General features: G+C 39.6%; 1 protein-coding gene across 1 annotated transcript in view; it reads left to right on the top strand.

The window, feature by feature from the left end:
• Positions 1 to 23,091, top strand: part of LOC140200692 (uncharacterized) — a 409,587-nt gene that overhangs the window by 260,085 nt on the left and 126,411 nt on the right. The window contains exons 8-9 of the mRNA XM_072264267.1: positions 1,354 to 1,533; positions 4,679 to 4,777. Of these exons, the coding sequence (XP_072120368.1) occupies positions 1,354 to 1,533; positions 4,679 to 4,777 (279 nt within the window). The remainder of the gene's footprint in view (positions 1 to 1,353; positions 1,534 to 4,678; positions 4,778 to 23,091) is intronic.

Below are 23,091 nucleotides of genomic sequence, written 5' to 3' on the forward strand. Positions count from 1 at the left end.
GATGTGACTAAACACATTGATGAAGGTAGAGCAGTAGATGTAGTGTATATAGATTTCAGCAAGGCATTTGATAAGGTACCCCATGCAAGGCTTATTGAGAAAGTAAGGAGGCATGGGATCCAAGGGGACATTGCTTTGTGGATCCAGAACTGGTTTGCCCACAGAAGGCAAAGAGTGGTTGTAGACGGGTCATATTCTGCATGGTCGGTCACCAGTGGTGTGCCTCAGGGATCTGTTCTGTGACCCCTACTTTTCATGATTCTTATAAATGACCTGGATGAGGGAGTGGAGGGATGGGTTAGTAAATTTGCTGATAACACAAAGGTTGGGGGTGTTATGGATGGTGTGGAGGGCTGTCAGAGGTTACAGCGGGACATTGATAAGATGCAAAACTGGGCTGAGAAGTGGCAGATGGAGTTCAACCCAGATAAGTGTGAAGCGGTTCATTTTGGTAGGTCAAATATGCTAGAAGAATATAGTATTAATGGTAAGAGTCTTGGTAGTGTGGAGGATCAGAGGGATCTTGGAGTCCGAGTCCATAGGACACTCAAAGCTGCTGCACAAGCTGACTGTGTGGTTAAGAAGGCATATGGTGCATTGGTCTTCATCAATCGTCCCTGGTCAGACCCCACTTGGAGTACTGTGCTCAGTTCTGGTCGCCTCATTACAGGAAGGATGTGGAAACCATAGAAAGGGTGCAGAGGAGATTTATAAGGATGTTGTCTGGATTGGGGAGCATGCCTTACGAGAATAGGTTGAGTGAACTTTTCTCCTTGGAGAGACAGAGGATGAGAGGTGACCTGATACAGGTGTATAAGATGATGAGAGGCATTGATCGTGTGGGAGGCTTTTTCCAAGGACCGAAATGGCTAGCACAAGAGGGCACAGTTTTAAGGTGCTTGGAAGTAGGTACAGAGGAGATGTGAGGGGTAAGTTTTTTACGCAAAGAGTGGTGAGTGCAGGGAATGGGCTGCCGGCGATGGTGGTGGAAGTGGATACGATAGGATCTTGTAAGAGACTCTTGGATAGGTACATGGAGCTTAGAAAAATAGAGGGCTATGGGTAACCCTAGTAATTTCTAAGGTAGGGACATGTTCGGCACAGATTTGTGGGCCGAAGGCCCTGTATTGTGCTGTAGGTTTTCTATGTTTTCTATGTTTGCTGTGCTGGAAGTAAGAATACATGCTTAAAAAATTGACCTCTGGCATCATCAATTTTGACCTCATCAATTTTGAAACTTTGAGTGATCTGAAAGATTGCACATGGCTATATTTTTGTTACTATGCTCATAATGTGGGAAAATAACATGAAAGGGATAGAAAATAATAAGAACTACTTTATCCCAATTTTTAGGAAGGAAAAGTTGACAGGAATCCATTTAGAAATTTCCTGGATGATCGTCGGCGTACAGGTCCCTTGCCTGAAGGGGATAAGAAAGTTGGAAGTCGACGTCATGTGCAGAACTGGGGCAGCTCTGACTTTGGGATGGTAAAATCTGATACTGAAAAGAAGTGCTGTGAGAAAGACTGGCAGGTAAGTTAAAACCAATGCAGAGAAATGTTGCATAATGTGTTTTGTAGCTATGTATTTGGTGATCTCAAAGATAATGTTAATAATTGTTATGCAAATTACAATGACAATTTTTAATGAAAATTTAAACTATTGCATTGAGGATTACTACCATGTAAGGATCTGGATATTTTCTAGGATTGTTCATTGTCATATATTCACAAGATCAATTTTATTGGATCTGGGTGTATTGGACATCTCCTCAATTTCTTCTGAGAAACATAAGCATAACTTAACATTTGCAGTGATAGAACTTATCAGGAACTTCTCAAACAGGAAACAATTGGTGTAACCTCCCAGATATAGCACCCAGTAACACTGAGACACTCTTAAATAAAGCAGGGCAGGTCATAGCATTGTAGAGAGAAATCAAGTTAAATGTTTCAGACTGATGATCTGATTTCAGATTTAGAAAATCAGCAGTATCTTGCTCTTGGAATCAGACATGACTTTCTATATAGTTTACTCCCTTTAAGTTTACTTTGTAAACTTTATCTTTCCATCTTTTACGCATTCTGATTTTGGATTTGAGTGCTTCACAATATGTAAATGGTTCTGTCAAAGAAGGGTACAGTCGTGTAGTTCAAATATTTACCCATAAATCAGAGCACACTTGAAGTTTCTTCCTACAGAACCAATAACTGATAAAATAAGCTTGAGGATAGTATTTCCTAACTGCTTACGTGTTTCATTGAATGTTAAGGATCACAGTCTCTCAATTCAGACTAGTAAATAAATGCAAGCTACAAACTGGATGGAAGCCCGAGAAGAATTTATTCATCATATATGCTGGGAAAGCACTAGAACCTTTTTCAAATGCGGACTAGTTTGTATGTAATTCATAGAAACATAGAAACATAGAAAATAGGTGCAGGAGTAGGCCATTCGGCCCTTCGAGCCTGCACCGCCATTTATTATGATCATGGCTGATCATCCAACTCAGAACCCCGCCCCAGCCTTCCCTCCATACCCCCTGACCCCCGTAGCCACAAGGGCCATATCTAACTCCCTCTTAAATATAGCCAATGAACTGGCCTCAACTGTTTCCTGTGGCAGAGAATTCCACAGATTCACCACTCTCTGTGTGAAGAAGTTTTTCCTAATCTCGGTCCTAAAAGGCTTCCCCTCTATCCTCAAACTGTGGCCCCTCGTTCTGGACTTCCCCAACATCGGGAACAATCTTCCTGCATCTAGCCTGTCCAATCCCTTTAGGATCTTATACGTTTCAATCAGATCCCCCCTCAATCTTCTAAATTCCAATGAGTACAAGCCCAGTTCATCCAGTCTTTCTTCATATGAAAGTCCTGCCATCCCAGGAATCAATCTGGTGAACCTTCTTTGTACTCCCTCTATGGCAAGGATGTCTTTCCTCAGATTAGGAGACCAAAACTGCACACAATACTCCAAGTGTGGTCTCACCAAGGCCTTGTACAACTGCAGTAGTACCTCCCTGCTCCTGTACTCGAATCCTCTCGCTATAAATGCCAGCATACCATTCGCCTTTTTCACCGCCTGCTGTACCTGCATGCCCACTTTCAATGACTGGTGTATAATGACACCCAGGTCTCGTTGCACCTCCCCTTTTCCTAATCGGCCACCATTCAGATAATAATCTGTTTTCCTATTTTTGCCACCAAAGTGGATAACTTCACATTTATCCACATTAAATTGCATCTGCCATGAATTTGCCCACTCACCCAACCTATCCAAGTCACCCTGCATCCTCTCAGCATCCTCCTCACAGCTAACACTGCCACCCAGCTTCGTGTCATCCGCAAACTTGGAGATGCTGCATTTAATTCCCTCATCCAAGTCATTAATATATATTGTAAACAACTGGGGTCCCAGCACTGAGCCTTGCGGTACCCCACTAGTCACCGCCTGCCATTCTGAAAAGGTCCCGTTTATTCCCACTCTTTGCTTCCTGTCTGCTAACCAATTCTCCACCCACACCAATACCTTACCCCCAATACCGTGTGCTTTAAGCTTGCACACTAATCTCCTGTGTGGGACCTTGTCAAAAGCCTTTTGAAAATCCAAATATACCACATCCACTGGTTCTCCCCTATCCACTCTACTAGTTACATCCTCAAAAAATTCTATGAGATTCGTCAGACATGACTTTCCTTTCACAAATCCATGCTGACTTTGTCCGATCATTTCACCGCTTTCCAAATGTGCTGTTATCACATCCTTGATAACTGACTGCAGCAGTTTCCCCACCACCGACGTTAGGCTAACCGGTCTATAATTCCCCGGTTTCTCTCTCCCTCCTTTTTTAAAAAGTGGAGTTACATTAGCCATCCTCCAATCCTCAGGAACTAGTCCAGAATCTAACGAGTTTTGAGAAATTATCACTAATGCATCCACTATTTCTTGGGCTACTTCCTTAAGCACTCTAGGATGCAGACCATCTGGCCCTGGGGATTTATCTGCCTTCAATCCCTTCAATTTACCTAACACCACTTCCCTACTAACATGTATTTCGCTCAGTTCCTCCATCTCACTGGACCCTCTGTCCCCTACTATTTCTGGAAGATTATTTATGTCCTCCTTAGTGAAGACAGAAGCAAAGTAATTATTCAATTGGTCTGCCATGTCCTTGTTCCCCATAATCAATTCACCTGTTTCTGTCTGCAGGGGACCTACATTTGTCTTTACCAGTCTTTTCCTTTTTACATATCTATAAAAGCTTTTACAGTCCGTTTTTATGTTCCCTGCCAGTTTTCTCTCATAATCTTTTTTCCCCTTCCTAATTAAGCCCTTTGTCCTCCTCTGCTGAACTCTGAATTTCTCCCAGTCCTCAGGTGAGCCACTTTCTCTGGCTAATTTGTATGCTTCTTCTTTGGAATTGATACTATCCCTAATTTCTCTTGTCAGCCACGGGTGCACTACCTTCCTTGATTTATTCTTTTGCCAAACTGGCTAATTCGCAGCAGTTTTATTCTTAAATTTGTAAACTGGAATGCCACCAGTGAAAACCATGTTGCCACTTTGTAAGGCAGGGCATCAGTATTTTATGCAACATGCTGAAATTTCTTGAGATGTATTTGTATTAATTGACAAGTAGATTCTTGGAAATAGATTTTTTTAATTTATTAATTCTCAGGATCTTGATAATACTTACGTTGCTTCCACTGAGGAGTCAGTTAAAGGTCAACCAATCAGTGGTTCTGAAATTATACACATGCCAGATGGGATAAACATGGTAGGTAAACAATGAACCTGGTAGTTTTTTGCAACAGTCAAGTACTTCCATGGTTAATGTTACCAAGTCTTGTTTTTGGTTAAATTGTCAGATTTATTTAATTACTTGATTCCCTAGCTGCTGTGCTGGGATTCAACTTGAATCTACAGGTCTACACCCAAGAACTCAGTATGCATGGTGGTTAGCTGCTGCAAAATCACAACCACTAAGAAAATGTTCCATTCCTTGGATTATGCTATTCGTCTAGAAGTAAATGTTCTTGTTAAAATTTTGTTTTATCTTTCTGGTGTGTTAACTACATTTTAGTGTGGGTAAGTCTGAAATATGCTGAAGTATGAATAAGCTATGAAAAGTAATTTTTAAAATTGATTTCAAATAGATAAATCTAAAGAATACAACCTATGTTCTTTCATCTATTTAAACAAAGGTCTTGCCACAAGAACCTCCATAAATGGTTTCTGATGGTATATTATGAATTTCATTCACCTGTTCTTGATTGGCCTGCAGCAATCCTAGAAGGTGGCATGAAGGGAAAAATAGCATTCAGATAGCAACCATAGAAGGATGAAGTGTACACGGGATGGGGAAAGAACACCAAGATTTTCAGAGGGGATACTGCAATATAAGCGGATAAGATCAATGTCAGGAGGGCAGTTCCTCTTGAGAGGAAAGGGAGTTTTGAGAATGATCAAAATCATAAATAACCATTAATGGAAAGGCATAGTGTGGACTGCTGGGGGTGGGGGGAGAGTGGAAATTAGGCTTGGTAATGCCCATCTTTTAGTTGCAGTGAGGATACTTACGAATACAAAACATTGTCTTTGGTATATTTCCAACTGAAGTGTGCTGAATGTATATTTGTAAGTGAGTTAGTTCCTGAGCACTAAATGCATGAAACAGAACAGGCAGATCACCACAGTTTAGAGCTCTGTGTTTCACTCTATGATCTTTCTGAACCTTGCACAGCTTTATGTGATGTGAAGCAGATTGAAGCCACATAAATATTGTCACTACAGAGGCAGGTCAGAGGCTTTGTGTTCTGAGGCTAATAATGTGCTCAAGAATTTGCATCACCTTAAAGATGCAAGTCAGGTGAGGTGAAATATCTTGACTTTTCTGGATGAGTGCAGCTTCAGCAAAGGTTAAGAAGTTCAACATCGAATTCAAAGTAGCCCACTTGATTGCACTAGATATGACACTAAACTTTCATTCTCTCTATCACTGGTACTCATTAGCTGCAATGTACACCATTAACAAAATGTGCTTCATTTATTTGCCAGGCTGCTGTGTAGGCACATTCCAGACCCATGAGCAGTACCACCAGGCTAGATAAATGAAACGGATGCAATGAGACATGAGCTGCTGCAAGTTGCACAGTATTCTATCATGTCATTAGGTTCAGGTGCTGGGCTTCCCAACAACACTGGATTTAAGTCAGCTTACCACTACCCTCACACGACCTTACCCAGTGATCCAACTCCTGAAAATTGAATATAATGTAAATAGCATTTTCCAGCACTTTTATTAGGGTTCATTAATTATTGTGTAGATTCTTTGCTAATTTATTTGATTTGGCAATTTGTGCAGTTCTTTTGAGTTGCTGGTGTCTTCAATAGTTGTTTGCTGTCATTGGTGAATTAAAGGTAGTTGAAGGTATTTGAGAGAAGCATTTTTGGATTCACCAAGGAGGTTATCACAGAGGTTATATATACACCTGCAACTACAAGTCTAACCTCCAGTAATAAAGAACTCAAATTTCACTACTTTCACAGCTAATTTCCACTCTGCTCTCACTTTCACATGCTTCAGTTGTGGTTCTTTCCTTTCTGGATTCTGTTTCCATCTCACAGAAACTAGCAACAATTATACATTACACACCTACAGACCTTCAGTTATCTTGACTATACCTTCTCCCTTCCTGACTTCTCTAAGTTATTGTGTCTGCTTTAATCATGAGACTTTCCACACAGGTGACCCCGAGATAGTGGTTTCCACACTATTGCATTTGTAGAACACTTGACCACATCTCCTGCACCTCTACTCTCTGCCACTCTGCTGGACAGAGTATCCCTACATGTGCTTTCTGGTTACCAGCCTCCACCTTCTAAGGATCACCTGTTCCAATTTCTGGTACCTTCAGTGAGATTCTATCACCAAACTAATCTACCCGTTCAACATTCTGAAGAGACTCTTCCCTCAGGATTTCCTCATCTGCTGTTCTGTCTCTACCAATCATTGTCCTTCCACCACTTTCCCATGCCACGACAAGAGATGCAAATTCTGTCCTATTAGCACCTCACTCACCAGAGAAAGCAGGCCGGTGGCGTAGTGCCATCCGCACTGGACTGTGAGGCGAATTTGAATCCAGCCGGATCCTTGCATACTTTTCATCTGTGCTGGATTGAGCGGCAGGCTAGCAACTCGGCCTCAAAAAAAGAAACAGACAAAATGATAAAGAAACGATGCACCGCAAGGCACCAGAAGGAACAACAACCAAACAGTCCCTCTGTTGACTTAGTCCTGCATTCAATGCTCACACTGTAAATTGGGATGACCATGTCATGCAGCATTTGTGTTCAGTCCTCCAAGATAAGCCTCAGCTTCCTGTTCCCTGCCACATTAAATCCCCATCTGACTTGTCTGTCTGTGGCCTACTGTACTGTTGTAATGAAGCCCAATAAAGGCTTGAGGAACTGTACCTTGTACATGGGCATGTTGCAATTTTCTGGGTTTATATGGGATCTAATTGCTTTCTCACTGTATGTATCAACACTAGCTATTTCTGCTGCTGGTCAGCTAGAAAGTAATTTGAACAGACTCTGGAAATGTACGGAGTACAAAGAGACACACAAAATACTGGAGGAACTCAGCAGGCCAATCTACCTCTGAGAGGCAGCTTCACCATGCACCTATACACCAATCGCCAGAAAAAGCAGAATTTCTCGGAAGCCATCCATTTCAATTCCACTTCCCATTCCCATTCCAATATGTCAGTCCATGGCCTCCTCTACTCCCACGATGAGGCCACGCTCAGGTTGGAGGAGCAACACTTTATATTCTATCTGGGTAGCCTCCAACCTGATGGCATGGATATCGATTTCTCAAACTTCTGGTAATGCCCCCCTCCCCTTCACAGTTCTGCATTCCTGTTTTCCTCTCTCACCATATCTCTCTAACTGCCCATCACCCCTTCTGGTGCTCCTGCTCCTTCCCTTTCTTCCATGGCCTTCTATCCTCTCCTATCAGATTCTCCCTTCTCCAGCCCTCCAGTTCAGCAATCAACTTCCCAGCTCACCCTCTTTACTTCACCCTCTCCCCTCTCCTGGTTTCACCTATCACCTACCACTTTGTATGACTTACTCCCCTCCCCCCACCTTCTTACTTTGACTTTCCTTTCTTTCCAGTCCTGATGAAGGGTCCGAAATGTCGACTGTTTACTCTTTCCCAATAATCCTGCCTGACCATCTGCATTCCTCCATCATTTTGCATGTGTTGTTTCGGATTTCCAAGTTCTGCAGATTTTCTCATATTTGTGAGAGTACAGAGAAAATTCAGTGCTGTTCTGTAGTTTCTTTCCCAAAGTCAAAGCTGAGTTTGACATAAATAAAAGTACATGTACAGTATGTACCACTGCTATAAGAAACTTACTCCCAGTAACAACACAGGCACATAGGGTCATGGAAGCATTCACAAGAAAAACACAAACTATACACAATTTTTACAAGAAATAACACAATTAGAATACAAAATAAGAATTGTAAAGTAATGTAATGTTAATGTAAAGTCGTCAAAGTGGTCATAGTTTTGCTAACCTGTAATGTTTAGGTCGTGCAGATTGGTCCAGTGAACTTGGTGGTGTTTGACTTCTGGCTTATTGAAGCGAATATGACTTGGTAGGTTGAGATGTTTTCACCACTGGAAGAGTTTCAAACAAGGGGACACAGTGGCAAGATTTGGGTGAATTAGTTCAAAGATTCAAAGTATGTACCATTAGCCAGAAAACTAAGTAATGGGGGAGCAGCTGGAGAGCTGGCAGGCTGCTGATGAGTGTCATGAGAAGGAAAGAAAATGGGCAGCCAATGCAGTGTACCCCTGTGGCTATTTCCCTCAATAATAAAGTATACCACCTTGGATACTGTTGAGGGGGATGACCTACCGGGGGAGCCGCAGTGACCGGGGTCTCTGGCACTGAGTCTGGTGCTGTGGCTCTGAAGAGAAGAGAGGTGAAGAGCACTGTAGCAGTGATAGGATTTTCCATAGCTAATAGAGACCAGATTCTGTGGGCATGATAGAGACACCTGGATAGTATGTTGCCTCTCAGGTGCCAGGATCAGGGATTCTTGGATCAGGTGGTGAGCAACCAAAAGTCTTGGTACATATTGGCACCAATGACATAGGTAGGAAAGGTGAGCAAGTTCTGAACAGAAATTTTAGGGTGCTAGGTAGAAAGTTGAATAGCAGGACCTCCAGGATAGTTATCTCTGGATTGCTGCATGTGCCACACACAAGTGAGAGTTAAAATAGGATGATTTAGCTGAGGAAATTGTGCAGGGGACAGGGTTTCAAGTCTCTCGATCATTGGGATCTCTTCTGGCTAAGATACGACCTGTACAAAAGGGATGGGTGACACCTGTATCCGAGGAGAACCAATATCCTTGCAAGTTTGCTAGAGGTGTTCAGGAGGGTTTAAACTAATTTGGCAAGTGGATGGAAACTGGAGAGACAGGGCTGAGGATAGCGTAGTTGGTTTACAAATAGAGGCAGTGTGTAATGAGACTGCCAGCAAGGTTAGGTTAATGATAGAGCAAAATTGCATTCAATAGGATGAGTTGAAATGTGAAAGAGGGACAAAATTGAACAGGGTAATGAATACAGGACTGAAGGTGTTACATTGAAATGCAGTCAGTATACGGAATAAGGCTGATGAACTTGTAGCACAGTTACTGTTTGGTGTGCATGATATTGTGGGCATCCCTGAATCATGGCCGAAAGAAACTTATAGCTAGGAAGTAGTATTCTTTCCAATATTTTTTATTAGTTTCTACATAGAAGAATACAGAGTACAAGGAAGTATATATAAAAGGTCAAAAAAGATTTTTAAAAACTGCCAATTACATTATATCTATCCATAATAACAATCTCATTACCCCATATTCATGTAAGTTAATCAATAGTTATATTGAAATATACTAATTTATTACAAAACAAAGAATCTAACCCCCTACCAAGACCGAAGTTGTTTATTGAGGAGAAAAAAGCTAAAATACCTTCTCATATAATAAAAAATAATAATAGCCAACATCTGAATTGAAACAATGAATTGAACGTTTTGAAAATAATTCAGAAAAGGTCCCCGCAATGTTTGAAAGTCTTGATGAGATTCAGAAATTGAACAACGAATCTTCTCTAAACCTAAGCATGACATAACGTCATATAACCATTGAGCATGAGTAGGAGGAAAAACATTTTTCGAATAAACAAAAGTGCCCTCCTAGCTGTAAGAGAGCTAAAGGTCAAAATAAGTAAGTCAGATATCTTCAGCTTGATATCTTGTCCGGCAACAATACCAAATAGGGCCATCAGAGGATTAGGCTTAAAGTTGACTTTGAAAAGTAAAAAAAAGCTTGAAAAACTTCCTTCCAATATTTTTCAAGACTCGGACAAGTCCAAAACATATGAATTAATGAAGCTTCTCCATTATTACATCTGTCACAGTAGGGAGATATATCCGAATAAAAATGAGATAGCTTATCCTTAGTTATATGAGCTCTACTACCACCTTAAATTGTATGAGGGAATGGCGAGCACATAACGATGAAGTATTAACCAGTTTAAAAATTTTATTCCAAGTTTCCTCAGATATTGATGTCTGTAAATCTTATTCCCAGAGATTCTTAATTTTGTCTAAAGGAACATTCCTCGTCTCCAGTAACATGCCATAAATATTAGATATTGAGCCATTATGAAAAGGTGTCAAATTGAAAATTACGTGTAGTAAGTTCTTATCTGAGCTTATAGGAAATGTGCATAATTGAGATCTGAGAAAGTCTCTGATTTGTAAGTATCTAAAGAAGTGAGTTTTGGGTAAGCTGACAGTTGCTCAAATGAAAAAAGATTTTCTCCAACAAACAGATCCCAAAAACATTTAATACCCAAATTGTCCCATTCTTTAAAAACTAAATCAGTCATGGAGCGTTAAAAAAAGGTTAGAATAAGTGGGACTTGAAATGGAAAATCTTAATGTTTCTAAATTGTATTAACTATTAAATTATCAGTTAGTTTACTTACAGATAAAGGAGGTGAGAATCCAAGAAGAGAAATAATAGATAATTTATTAACAGAGTTAGCTTCTAAAGAAACCCATACCGGACAGTGTACACGATTAATATAATACAGCCAAAACGTAAGATATTGTATATTAACTGCCCAGTAATAAAACTTAAAATTAGGTAAGGCTGAACCTCCAGACTTTTTAGATTTTTGGAGACGAACTTTATTTAATCGAGGACGTTTATTTTTCCACATATAAGAGGACAAAATAGGATCAAGAGAGTCAAAAAAAGGATTTAGGAATAAAAATGGGTAAAGCCTGAAAAAGATATATAAATTTAGGTAGAATATTCATTTTAATAGAATTAATTTGTCCAATCAATGATATTGAAAAAGTTGACCAATTTAATGATATCCTTTTTACATGGTTCAATAAAGTAAGAAAGTTTTCTTTAAACGGGTGTTTGTAATTCTTAGTGACTGTTTCACCCAAATAAGTAAATTGATTCCTTACAATTTTAAAAGGGAGATTAGTATTAATTGATACCAAATTATTTAAAGGAAATAATTCACTCTTATGTAGGATCAATTTATATCCTGAAAACTGGCTGAAACTGGAGAGTAAAGAAAGTATGCAAGGTAACAAGGTCTCAACATTAGAGATAAAAAACAATATATCATCAGCGTAAAGAGAGATTTTGTGAGTAATACCGCGCCTTAAAATACCACGGATATCATTAGATTCTCGAAAAGCAATGGCTAGGGGTTTTAAAGCTAGATCAAAGAGCAAAGAACTCAACTGACAGCCTTGTCTAGTTCCGCGGTGAAGTTTAAATGGTTTGGAATTTTGAAAATTAGTAAGAACCCGAGCAGAAGGAGATAAATAAAGTAATTTAATCCATGGAGTAAAATCTGGTCCAAAATTAAATTTTTCTAAGGTTTTAAATAAATAATTCCATTCAACCCAATCGAAGGCCTTCTCAGCATCTAAGGATATCACACATTCCGATATCTCCTGAGAAGCAGAGTAAATAACATTTAATACACGACATATATTAAAATGCGAATGTCAGTTTTTAATAAATCCAGTCTGATCATCAGAGATAATAGAAGGTAAGATATTTTTAATCCTACGAGCCAGAACTTTAGAAAGGATTTTAGTATCAACATTGAGTATGAAATTGGTCTATATGAAGAGCATTCAGTTGGGTCCTTGTTCTTTTTCGAGGATAAGCGAAATAAAAGCTTCATAGAAAGATTGAGGCAAGCTATCCAATTTGAAAGAATCCAGAAAGACTAAGTGTAACTGCGGTATAATTAATGAGGAAAAAGCCTTATAAAATTCTCCAGAAAATCCATCTGGACCCGGAGCCTTCCCCGAGTGTAATGAACATATAGCCTCGGCAATTTCCTCATAAGAAATGGGTTGATCCATCTGTTTGCAATTATCTGCAGAAAGTGCAGGGATACTTAATTGATCTAGAAATTATTCACCACAGTACTATCTTTAGGGAAATCAGAACTATAAAGTTTAGAATAGAATTCTCTAAAGGTATCATTTATTTCAGAGTGATCAGTTGTCCTATCACCATTAGTTTTACAAATTTCTTTAATTTGTCATTTAACTACAGAAGTTTTTAATTGGTTGGCCAATACTTTGCCTGATTTATCTCCATGAATGTAAAATTGAGTTTTATCTTTAAGAAGTTCAGTTTCAATTGGATATGTTAACAGAAGATCATATTTAGTTTTAACTTCAACACGTCTTTTATATAAAACAGGATCTGGAGCTACAGCATATTTTTGATCTAATTGTTTCAATTGATTGGTTAATTCAGTTCTTTCTTTATTAGCTTTATTCTTAACACTCGCAGTGTAAGAAATAATTTGTCCTCTAATACAGGCCTTGAAAGTATCCCATACAGTAAGATTAGAAGTCTGTTCCTTTTTATTCTATTCAAAAAACAGAATAATATGCCTCTATAGAAATTTTAAAAATTCCTTATCAGATAACAAAGTTGTATTAAAATGCTAAAATATGTTTGTTTGAGGAAGAACAGGGAGATTTAAAGATAGAAATACAGGGACAGGATCTGAAACAGCAATCTCTTTATATACACAGGAATGAACTGATGAAATCATTTGACTATCGATAAAAAAAAATCAATCCTGGAACATGTACGATGGACATAGGAAAAAAATGACTACTCCCTATCTAAAGGATGTAAAAAATGCCAAGCATCAACAATACCACACTTGAATAAAAAAAGATTGAATAAACAAAGCTGATTTATTAAGGGACACTGGTTTAGAAGATGATCGATCTAAAATTGGGTTTAGCCAATAATTAAAATCTCCTCCCATCACCAGAGAATAGAGACTCAAATCTGGTAAAAACGAAAAAAGAAATGCTCAAAGAATCCTGGATCATCTACATTTGGGGCATACACATTGGCAAATACTATTAATTTATTATCTACTTTTCCTGAAACTATAACAAAACATCCATTGGTATCCAACGCTACCTTATGTTGGACAAAGGAAAGTGTATTATCTATAAGAATCAAAACTTCTCTAGATTTGGCCTGAAAAGAAGAATGAAAACAAAGTCCATTCCAACGGCTAAAGGAACGTAAATTATCACATTTGCCTATGTGACTTTCTTGTAAGAAAATAATAGGGTCTTTAAATTTATTAATATAAGCAAAAATCTTATTACGTTTAACAGGGTGACTTAACCCTTTCACGTTAAAACTGAGTAAGTTAATAGTTTGGTCCATTTTTAATATTATTTAAAGGAAGGGTTAAAATGTAAGTTAAAACCAACCCATAAACCTTGAGAAATGGTGACCAAGCAACAAGTTGGTTAAAAATTCGAAAACAGCTTCTGAGAAAAAAAAAATACCCCCGCCCACCTCCCAAAGAAAGAAGGCCAACCAATAGAAAGCTGGCATCTACAACTACGGACAACCCCCCAAAAAACCTGGTGATCGCTCCAATTAGTTTCAAGGTTATTTCTATTCCAACCTAGACAAAACAATATCCAAACAAGAAATTCAATTCTCATATACAAAAATACAGTATTAAAAATACAAAAGGAAATTAGTTACAAAGGTTTACCAAAAGTAAAAGATGCAATTATTCATATAGAAAGACATTAAACATTAATCTTGTATCTTCATGAAAAAACAGACTAAGCAGTTAGCCTTCAAATTTAAAAAATCTTTGTGCTTCAGCATTCAAATGAAACCATTTGAAGGATCCATCTTTAACGAGATTCTCAGTCAAACTGAGTAGCCAGGGGATATCTTGAAACCATTGTTAAAAAAAAATCCAACAAAGCTTGTTTAAACTTAGCATGTTCCTGCATAACTTCAAATGAATAATCTTCGAAAATCTTAATATTCCAACCTATAACCAATCATGCCCCTTCGACGGGATCTGTGAATTAAAAGTCTCTCATTTAATCTTGTGTCCTCATGTAAAGACAAATTAAACAGCTAGCCTTCAGATTTTAAAAACCTTTGTGCTTCAACAGTCAAACGAAACCATTTGAAAGAACCATTTTTAAGTGTGATTCTGAGTCGGGCTGGGTAACGAAAGGAAGGCTTGAAACCCTTGTTAAAAAACACAGACATAATTTCTTTGAATTTAGCACATTCCTGTATAACCGCAGGCGAGTAACCTTCGACAATTCTAATCTTACGACCATTATAGTCAATCATGCCTCTTCAACGAGATTCGCGAATTAACGGTTCCTTTGTTTTAAATTCATGGGAACAGATTATTACTGATCTTGGTCTATCTCCCTTAGGTCTAAATATGGGAGGTCTGTGAACTTGATCAATCATAGGCAAAGACGTCAAAATTTCCGGAAATAATTCTTGCAAAATGTTTGCAAAAAATTCCATAGGATGATTACCTTCGATTAATTCTTCGAGGCCCAGAACCCATAGGTTGTTTCTTCTATTTCTATTTTCTAGGTTGATCATCTTCTGTCTCAACTTTTTGTTGGACTTCGATTGCTTTTCACAAAGCTTTTGCAATTCATCCACTTCCATTTCCAGAGACGACAAATTTGCTTCATTATTTTTATACGTTTATCATGTTCATTAAGAGTTGGTTGAATAGAATCTAATTTACCATCTATTTGTTTAAATGCAGAGCTGAATTGTTGAAACTTCACAGACGCCTCTTGTGTATGACTTTGCAGCAAATCCATAATAGAATCCAAAGAAGCAGGGAGATCATCCTTCTTAGTACCTCTGGCACTCCTTCCAGTCATAATGAAAGAATATCACACTTAAAAAAGAAGTTTTAAGATAGGTTGGAAATAGTAAGATAATTAAAGTTGGACCAATGGCAGATTGTTGTTACTCCATCAGTTACCACCAGGAAAATCCCCAGGAAGTAGTATTCTAAAGGCAGAATGATGCAACCATGGCTGACAAGAAAATCAAAACCAACCTAAAAGCCAAAGAGACTGCATATACAGAGCAAAAATGTGTTGTAAATTAGAGGATTGGGAAGCTTTTAAAAACCATCAGAAAACAATTAAAAAAAACACTAAGAAGGAAAAGATGGAATACGAAAGTAAGCTACCAAATAATATTAAAGAAGATACCAAAAGTTTCTTCAGATACATAAAGTGTAAAAGGGAGGTGAGAGTAGATATTGAACCACTGGAAAATGATGCTGGAGAGGTAGTAATGGGGACAAAGGAAATAGTGGAAGAACTGAATAAATATTTTGCGTCAGTCTTCACTGTGGAAGGCACTAACAGTATGCCAGAAGTTTGAGTTTTTAAGGGGGAAGAAGAGAGTAAAGTTGCCATTACTAGTGAGAAGTTGCTTGGGAAACTGAAAGATCTGAAGGTAGATAAGTCACCTGGACCAGATGGTGTACACCTCAGGGTTCTGAAAGAGGGGCTGAAGAGATTGTGGAAACATGAGTAATGATCTTTCAAGAATCACTGGATTCTGGCATGGTTCTGGAAGACAGGAAAATTGCAAATGTCACTCCATGCTTTAAGAAGGGAGAGAGGCAGAAGAAAGGAAATTATACGCCAATGAGTCCGACTTCAGTGGTTGGGAAGATGTTGGAATCGATTGTTAAGATTGAGATTTCAGAGTACTTGGAGGCGCATGATAAAATAGGCCAAAGTCAGCATGGTTTCCTTAAGGGAAAATCCTGCCTGACAAATTTATTGGAATTGTTTGAAGAAATAACAAGCAGGGTAGACAAGGAGAATTGGAGGATGTGTACTTGGTTTTTCAGAAGGCCTTTGCTAAACTGCCACACATGAGGCTATTTAACAAGTTAAGAGCCCATGGTATTACTGGAAAAATACTAGCATGGATAAAACATTGGCTGATTGGCAGGAGGCAAAGAGTGGGAATAAAGGGAGCCTTTCTGGTTGGTTGCTGGTTTCTAGTGATATTCTGCAGGGGTCTGTGTTGGAACCTCTTCTTTTTATGTTATATGCTAATGACTTGGATGATGGAATTGGTGGTTTTGTGACCAAGTTTAGAGATGATAAGAAGTTATCTGGAGAGATAGACAGTGTTGAGGAATAACAGAGACTACAGAAGGATTTTGACAGACTAGGAGAATGATCAAAGAAGTGGCAGGTAGAGTACAGTATGTTGGAAAGTGTGTAGTCATGCAGTTTGGTAGAAGAAATAAAAGCATAGACTATTTTCTAAATAGTGAGAAAATTCAAAAGTCTATAGTCAAAAGGGACTTGGGAGTCCTTGTGCAGGATTCCTTAAAGGTTAATTTGCAGGTTGAGTCAATGGTGAGGAAGGAAAATGCAATGTTAGCATTCATTTTTAGAGGACTAGAATATAAAGAGTGTAATGTTGAAGCCTTAAAAACACTGGTGAGTCCTCATTTGGAGTATTGTGAGTAATTTTGGGCCCCTTGTTTAAGAAAGAATGTGGACCAAGCAAACTTAGAGGAACCAAGAAGGCTCCTGCCCTTCACATAGCAAGCTGGAATGTCGGGACCATGTGCCCTGGGCTCATTAATGACATCCAATAGCCTATGAAGCATGTATGACTGCCATCATAGAGAACTCTGCAGACTGAATACTGAGGTCGTCTGCCTTCAGGAGACTCATTTGGCAGACAGCAGCTGCCTGTCAGCATCATCTGTCCTAGTCAACTTCATCAGCATCTATGCCCCCACTCTTGGTGCCACCCCCAAAGATAAAGATCTTTTCTAAGGGGCGCTGCATAAAGCATTATCCAAGATGCCTAACACTGAAGGGTTCTACCTGTTGGGAAACTTCAATTCTCGACTGGCAAAGCCTGGCCCAGCTGTTTGAGCCCATATGGAGTGGGTAAGATGAACAAAAATGGGTAGAGTCTGCTAAAGCTGTGCTGTTACCATGGACTGTGCATGACCAACATATATTTCCAATGCAAGGAGCTTCACAAAGTCTCATGGAAACACCAATGATCTCACCATTGGCATCAGCTAGTCCTGGTCATCACCAGGCATGCAGATTTCAGAAGTGTCTTTATCACCTTCAGCTATCACAGTGCAGACTGTGACACTGACCACTCTCACTCCCTGGTAGTCAGCAAAGTGAGGATTGCACCTAAAAAGCTGCACCACTCTAAAATAAAGTGTTGACCATGCATCAATGTTTGTTGTACATTCGGTGCCAAACGAATGCAAAAGTTCACTGACTTCTCTGAAGATACTTTGTCAATCTCCACCTATGACAACAATTCAATCAAAAGTGTATGGTTCAGTAAGAGAGAACACATATAAGCAGACTGGTATGAGGAAAGCTGGGAAGAAATGGAACCAGTGACTGAAGCCAAAAGAAAAGCCCTCCTTACCTATGAGAATTATCCCAACACCAGCACCTGAGAAACAAGGTCTAGAAAGTTGCTTGCCGCCACACCAACATCTGCTGGCTGAACCTGTATCCAGACTGCTGTAGACACAGGGGATGTGTAAGCCATATATGAAGTCATCAAGGAATCCACAGGTCCCTCTGTCACCAAGATTGCCCTTCTGAAGCCTAAGACTGGAGAAGTCATATCTGATCAAGGCAAGCAGCTTCACTGCTGGGTTGAACACAACGTAGGGTTACAAGCGCTGCACTCGAGGCCATCCCAGATCTACCAGTCATGGAGGAGCTAGATGCACTCCACACCGGAAGAGCTCAACAAAGCCATTGACTATTTCGCTTATGGAAAGACCCCTGGAAATGATAGTATCCCTCTAGAAGTTTTGAAGAGTGGCAAACCAGCATTGCTACACCATCTGCTTAAGTTCCTCTGTTTCTGCTGGGAGAAAGGCTACATTCCACAATATATGCAAGATGCCAACATTGTCACCTTGTACAAATACAAGGCCAATCACAGTGGCTTAACAACTACCGCGACATCTCCCTCCTCAGCAACATGGGAAAGGCCTTTACCTGAGTTGTTTTGGCTTGGCTGCAGGATCTTGCTCAGTGTGTCTACCCAGACTCACAGTGTGGTTTTAGAGCAGGCAGATCCACTGTGGATCTTCTCACTATGCCAGCAACAAGAGAAATGTCAAGACAGCAGAAAACACTCTTCATCACATTCATTGACTTGACGAAGGTGTTTGACCTGGTCAGCAGAATTGGGTTCTTCAGATTGCTGTAGAAGATAGGCTGTCTTCCAAAACTGCAGGGCATGATCACTTCCTTCCATGAAGGCATGCACAGTACTGTCTGCTTTAATAGCGCAACTTCAGAAGCTTTTCCAGAGAGAAACGGTGTAAAGCAGCGCTGCGTTCTGACACCGACCCTCTTCGGCACCTTGTTCTTGCTGTTTCAGTATGCTTTTGGAGAAAGTGTCAAGAGTATCTAGCTACCTGCCAGAGCTGACAGCAAACACTTTAACATTGCTTGCCTTCGCTCCAAGACCAAGAATTGTGAGGTCTGCATCCATGAGTTGTTGTTCACTGATGACCCAGTACTGACTACCCACACAGAAGGTCAACTACAGCATCTGATCATCCACATATCCCATGGCTGCAAGCGGTTTGGGATGACTAATGCCATTGCCCGGGACACTGACTCCCTCCCATCCATCATTATCGATGGTCAAACTCTAGAAGTAGTTGACTCCTTCATCTATCTTGATGAACCATCACAAACACACCTAATTCCTGATGCACACGTGCACTTATTTATTTATACAGCCGGAAGTAGGGCTTTCAGCCCCTTTGAGCACGCCACCCAATAATCTTCCTGTTTAATCCTAGCCTAATCATGGGTCAGTTTACAATGACCAATTGAGGAGATACCTTCCCAGTACTTTGAGATGGTTACCTTAGCTATTTCATATCTGAGGGACAACAAGAAGGTGGGATCACTGCTGCCTAATAGATTAAGTTTTGTGCCAATTTGAGGTCTTCGAACGGTTTTGTACCGAGATGGCTAAAAGCTGTGTATTTTACCATCAGCTTCTTGCTGAGAATTGACTGCTGAGATATGAATGGGGAAGCTGAGTTGCACCCAGCAATCATAATGAGCAGATTGCCTTATACGTAATAGGCTTAGGTTAGTACTGCATTACACTCCTTTTCAGGGATAAGTCCTCAATGATTTATTTGTAAGATCTTTCATGGAACTCTATTTCCACAGTTTGCTATAATGGGCGATGTATACCATGAAATTGTAAAGTATAGATTTATGGATAAAGTAATGTATGCAGTAAAACTTTATGTAGTCTGGTGTACAGGCAATTAATAACATTTTGGGAAGCACAATGTGCTGATGGCTTGATTTAAATCAATAATAACACAGACTTGCTAGTCATTCAGTGGCTGTGAAAAGAGAGGGCTGTTGTACTGTTCTTTATTTGGCAGCTTGTGAACCAGCTGATCATGCTTCTCCACAGAAGATATGCCAGTGCAGCTGATGAGAAACCCTGTGAAAGTGACAGAGTCTAGATATTAGGATAGTTCCTTGCAGCTGACGGGGCAGAGACAATCCTCAGTTGGGTCCTCATACCACACCGCTACAGCTTTACATCTGTGGGCACATGCAGTGGCAGGAGTCTGAGGCCAGCCTGGCTAACAGTCAGTTAGATTAGCAAAAGGCCCAGAGCAACAACAGTCTTGTTCTGATGTGGAAGACTGTTTCTGCTACTTCATCCACATAATTCTTTATTCACCTCTTTGGTTTTCTGCTTAGAGCTGCTTTTCAGATTTTTTCAGTTCCTTGTCATAAGATCCTAAGGCCTTCTCGAGGTATATGCACAACCAGTTGGCAATATTTTAATGTTGCTAACTGGAGCTTCCACAAAAAATAGAAATGTCAAGACATTTATTCCTTTGGAAATTATGGCCATTTTTTTCTATTCTGTAAAAATTTGGAACTTTATTATGGATAATGTAGAATTTTATCAATTTTCATACAGTAACTTAAGTTATAGGATTGAATGTTTTTGATTTGTGCCAAATTCAAAGCAGTGTGTAATGTAGGTATGTACATTGTTGAGAGCTTGATTGCTGAGGGGTAATAACTGTTCCTGAATGTGGTGGTGAGAGTCCTGGGGATCCTGTACCTTCTTCCTGATGGTAGCAGCATGAAGGGAGTATGGCCTGGATGGTGGTGGTCCAGGTGGGTCCCCAGTAATGGATGCTGCTTTCCTGTGACAACTCTTCATGTAGATGTGCTCAGTGGTTGGCAGGGTTTGCCTGTGATGGACTGGGTTGTTTCCACTACTTTTTGTAGGATTTTCCATTCAAGGGCATTGATGTTTCCATACCAGGCTGTGATACAGCCAGTCAATATGCACTCCACTACACATCTGTAGGAGTTTGTCAAAATTTTAGATGTCATGCCAAATCTTTGCAAACTCCTAAGGAAGTAGAGGCATTGCTGTGTTTTCTTCATATTTGCACTTGCATGCTGGGCCCAGGACAGGTCCTCTGAAATGATAATGCCAAAGAGTTTAAAGTTGCTGACCCTCTCCACCTCTGATCCTCCAATGAGGACTGGCTCAGGGATCTCTGGTTTCCTTCTCCTGAAGTCAATAATCAGCTCCCTGCTTGTGCTAACTTTAGTAAGAGGCTGTTGCTATGGCACCACTCAGCCAGATTTTCAAGTCTCCCTCTATATTCTGATTCATCATAACCTCTAATTTAGCTAGTGACAGTGGTGTCGTCAACAAACTTGAATATGGCATTGGAGCTTTGCTTAGCCACACAGTTATCTTTATTCAGATCTACAGATGAGTCATTAAACACAGCCCAGTGCACTAATTTGAAGGAATCCTGTAGCTGCTCTTCTCCCTCCCATGGCCACCTCTTTGTTGACGTCATCTCTGGACCTTTAGTTTTTAGCCTCCGCCTGTATGCAGCTAAGTGATCAGACTTCCTGAAATGCAGTCTGGGCATGGAACGATAGACATTCTTTATCTCAGTATAACAAATGTCTAATATATTGGGACCTCTAGTGCTACAAGTTATAGGCTTGTGCTAATTGGGCAGAGTTTTCTTCAAACAAGCCAAGTTGAAGTCCCCGACTATGATTTGAAATGTGTTGAGATGGACTGTTTCTTGTTTAAAGATGGCATCATGCAGTATTTCAAGCACTTGATTACAGTCAGCCTTTGGTGGTATATCAACTGTAGTCAGGATTATGGAGGAGAACTCCCAAGGTAAATAGAACAGACAGCATTTGGCTGTTAGGTGTTCAAGGTCAGGGGAATATGAGTTTAACAAAGCTGCCACATCAGAGCACCACTAAGAGTTTATCATGAAATACATACCTCCATTTTGCTTTTTTGGAATCAGCAGTTTGTTCTATCCTGTGAATTGAGAAGCCTTCGTGTTTGATTCTCGTATCTGGCATTAAGCAATGTCTCAGTCAAACATAGAACATAACAATTTCTCATTTCTCTTCGATGCAGCAATCTTCCCCTCAGGTTCTTAATTTTGTTCTCCAGCAACTGCATATCTGCTAACAAGATACTGGGCAGTGGGGGTCTCCTTCCTCTATATTTCAGCCTGGCTTAGAGTTCCCCCTCCTGCCTCGCTTCCAGCCATGACAATAAACCTTTGTCTGCTTATAGGTACTATCCCTGCTTGCTTGAGAGTTAAGTCACTGAGTCCCTTATAATGTCGTGAAATCTGTAGATCATTAAGTTGATTTAAAAGTACATTGCTCAAAGTGAAATTACATGTTGCAGATTGCAGTGATTGATCTTTAGTGTCTCCCACCTTCTCATTATTTTTCTTGTTCCTTCCCTTCCTTTTTTCCTTTCTCTGCAGTTTTAATTGTTTCTCTTTCTTATGAAAGGTTATGAACCTGAAATGTTAACTGTTGCATGTTTTAAATAAACTGCTATATGCCATAAATAAATGTTGCTTTATCTATTCATTTGTGGGATGTAATTTCTGATATATGTACTGTATATTAGCACTTGCTGCCCATTCCTAAATGTCCCTGAGAAGAAGATGGCAAGCTGCCATCGTACATCTTGTTCATTGGATTAAAATTTACTGCAGAATGCCAGTACATAAAACCCAAATTGATATCCAAGTACAAGGTTTGAGGAAGTGTAACATTAATTATCATTGAGTGAATTCTCAAACTGATATTTATCTTTTTAAATTCAAAGCTGAGTTTATTGCCTTACGTACAGGTGCAATGAAAAGCCCACTTGCAGCATCACAAACACATAACATCATATGAACAGCATTCAGAAGCAAAGCATAAATTAAACCTGAATTGCACACACTTTAAGAGAAAGAGCAGAATTCAAACAAAAAAAGTTCAAATTACATATATGTCACCATATACCACCCTGAGATTCATTTTCTTGTGAGCATACTCAATAAATCCAATAACCATAAAGGAATCAATCAGTGAAAGAGCGCACCAACAGGCAGATAACCAGAGTGCAAAATAAAACAAACTGCAAATGTGAAAAGAAAGAAAAAAATTGAATTAATACTACTAAAGAAATAAGCAAAAGATATCAACAACATGAGATGAAGAGTCCTTGAAAGTGAGTCCATAGTTTGTGGGAAGAAAGTCA

The sequence above is a fragment of the Mobula birostris genome, chromosome 1 (assembly GCF_030028105.1).
Source record: "Mobula birostris isolate sMobBir1 chromosome 1, sMobBir1.hap1, whole genome shotgun sequence".
In the NCBI taxonomy this organism is placed as follows: Eukaryota; Metazoa; Chordata; class Chondrichthyes; order Myliobatiformes; family Myliobatidae; genus Mobula; species Mobula birostris.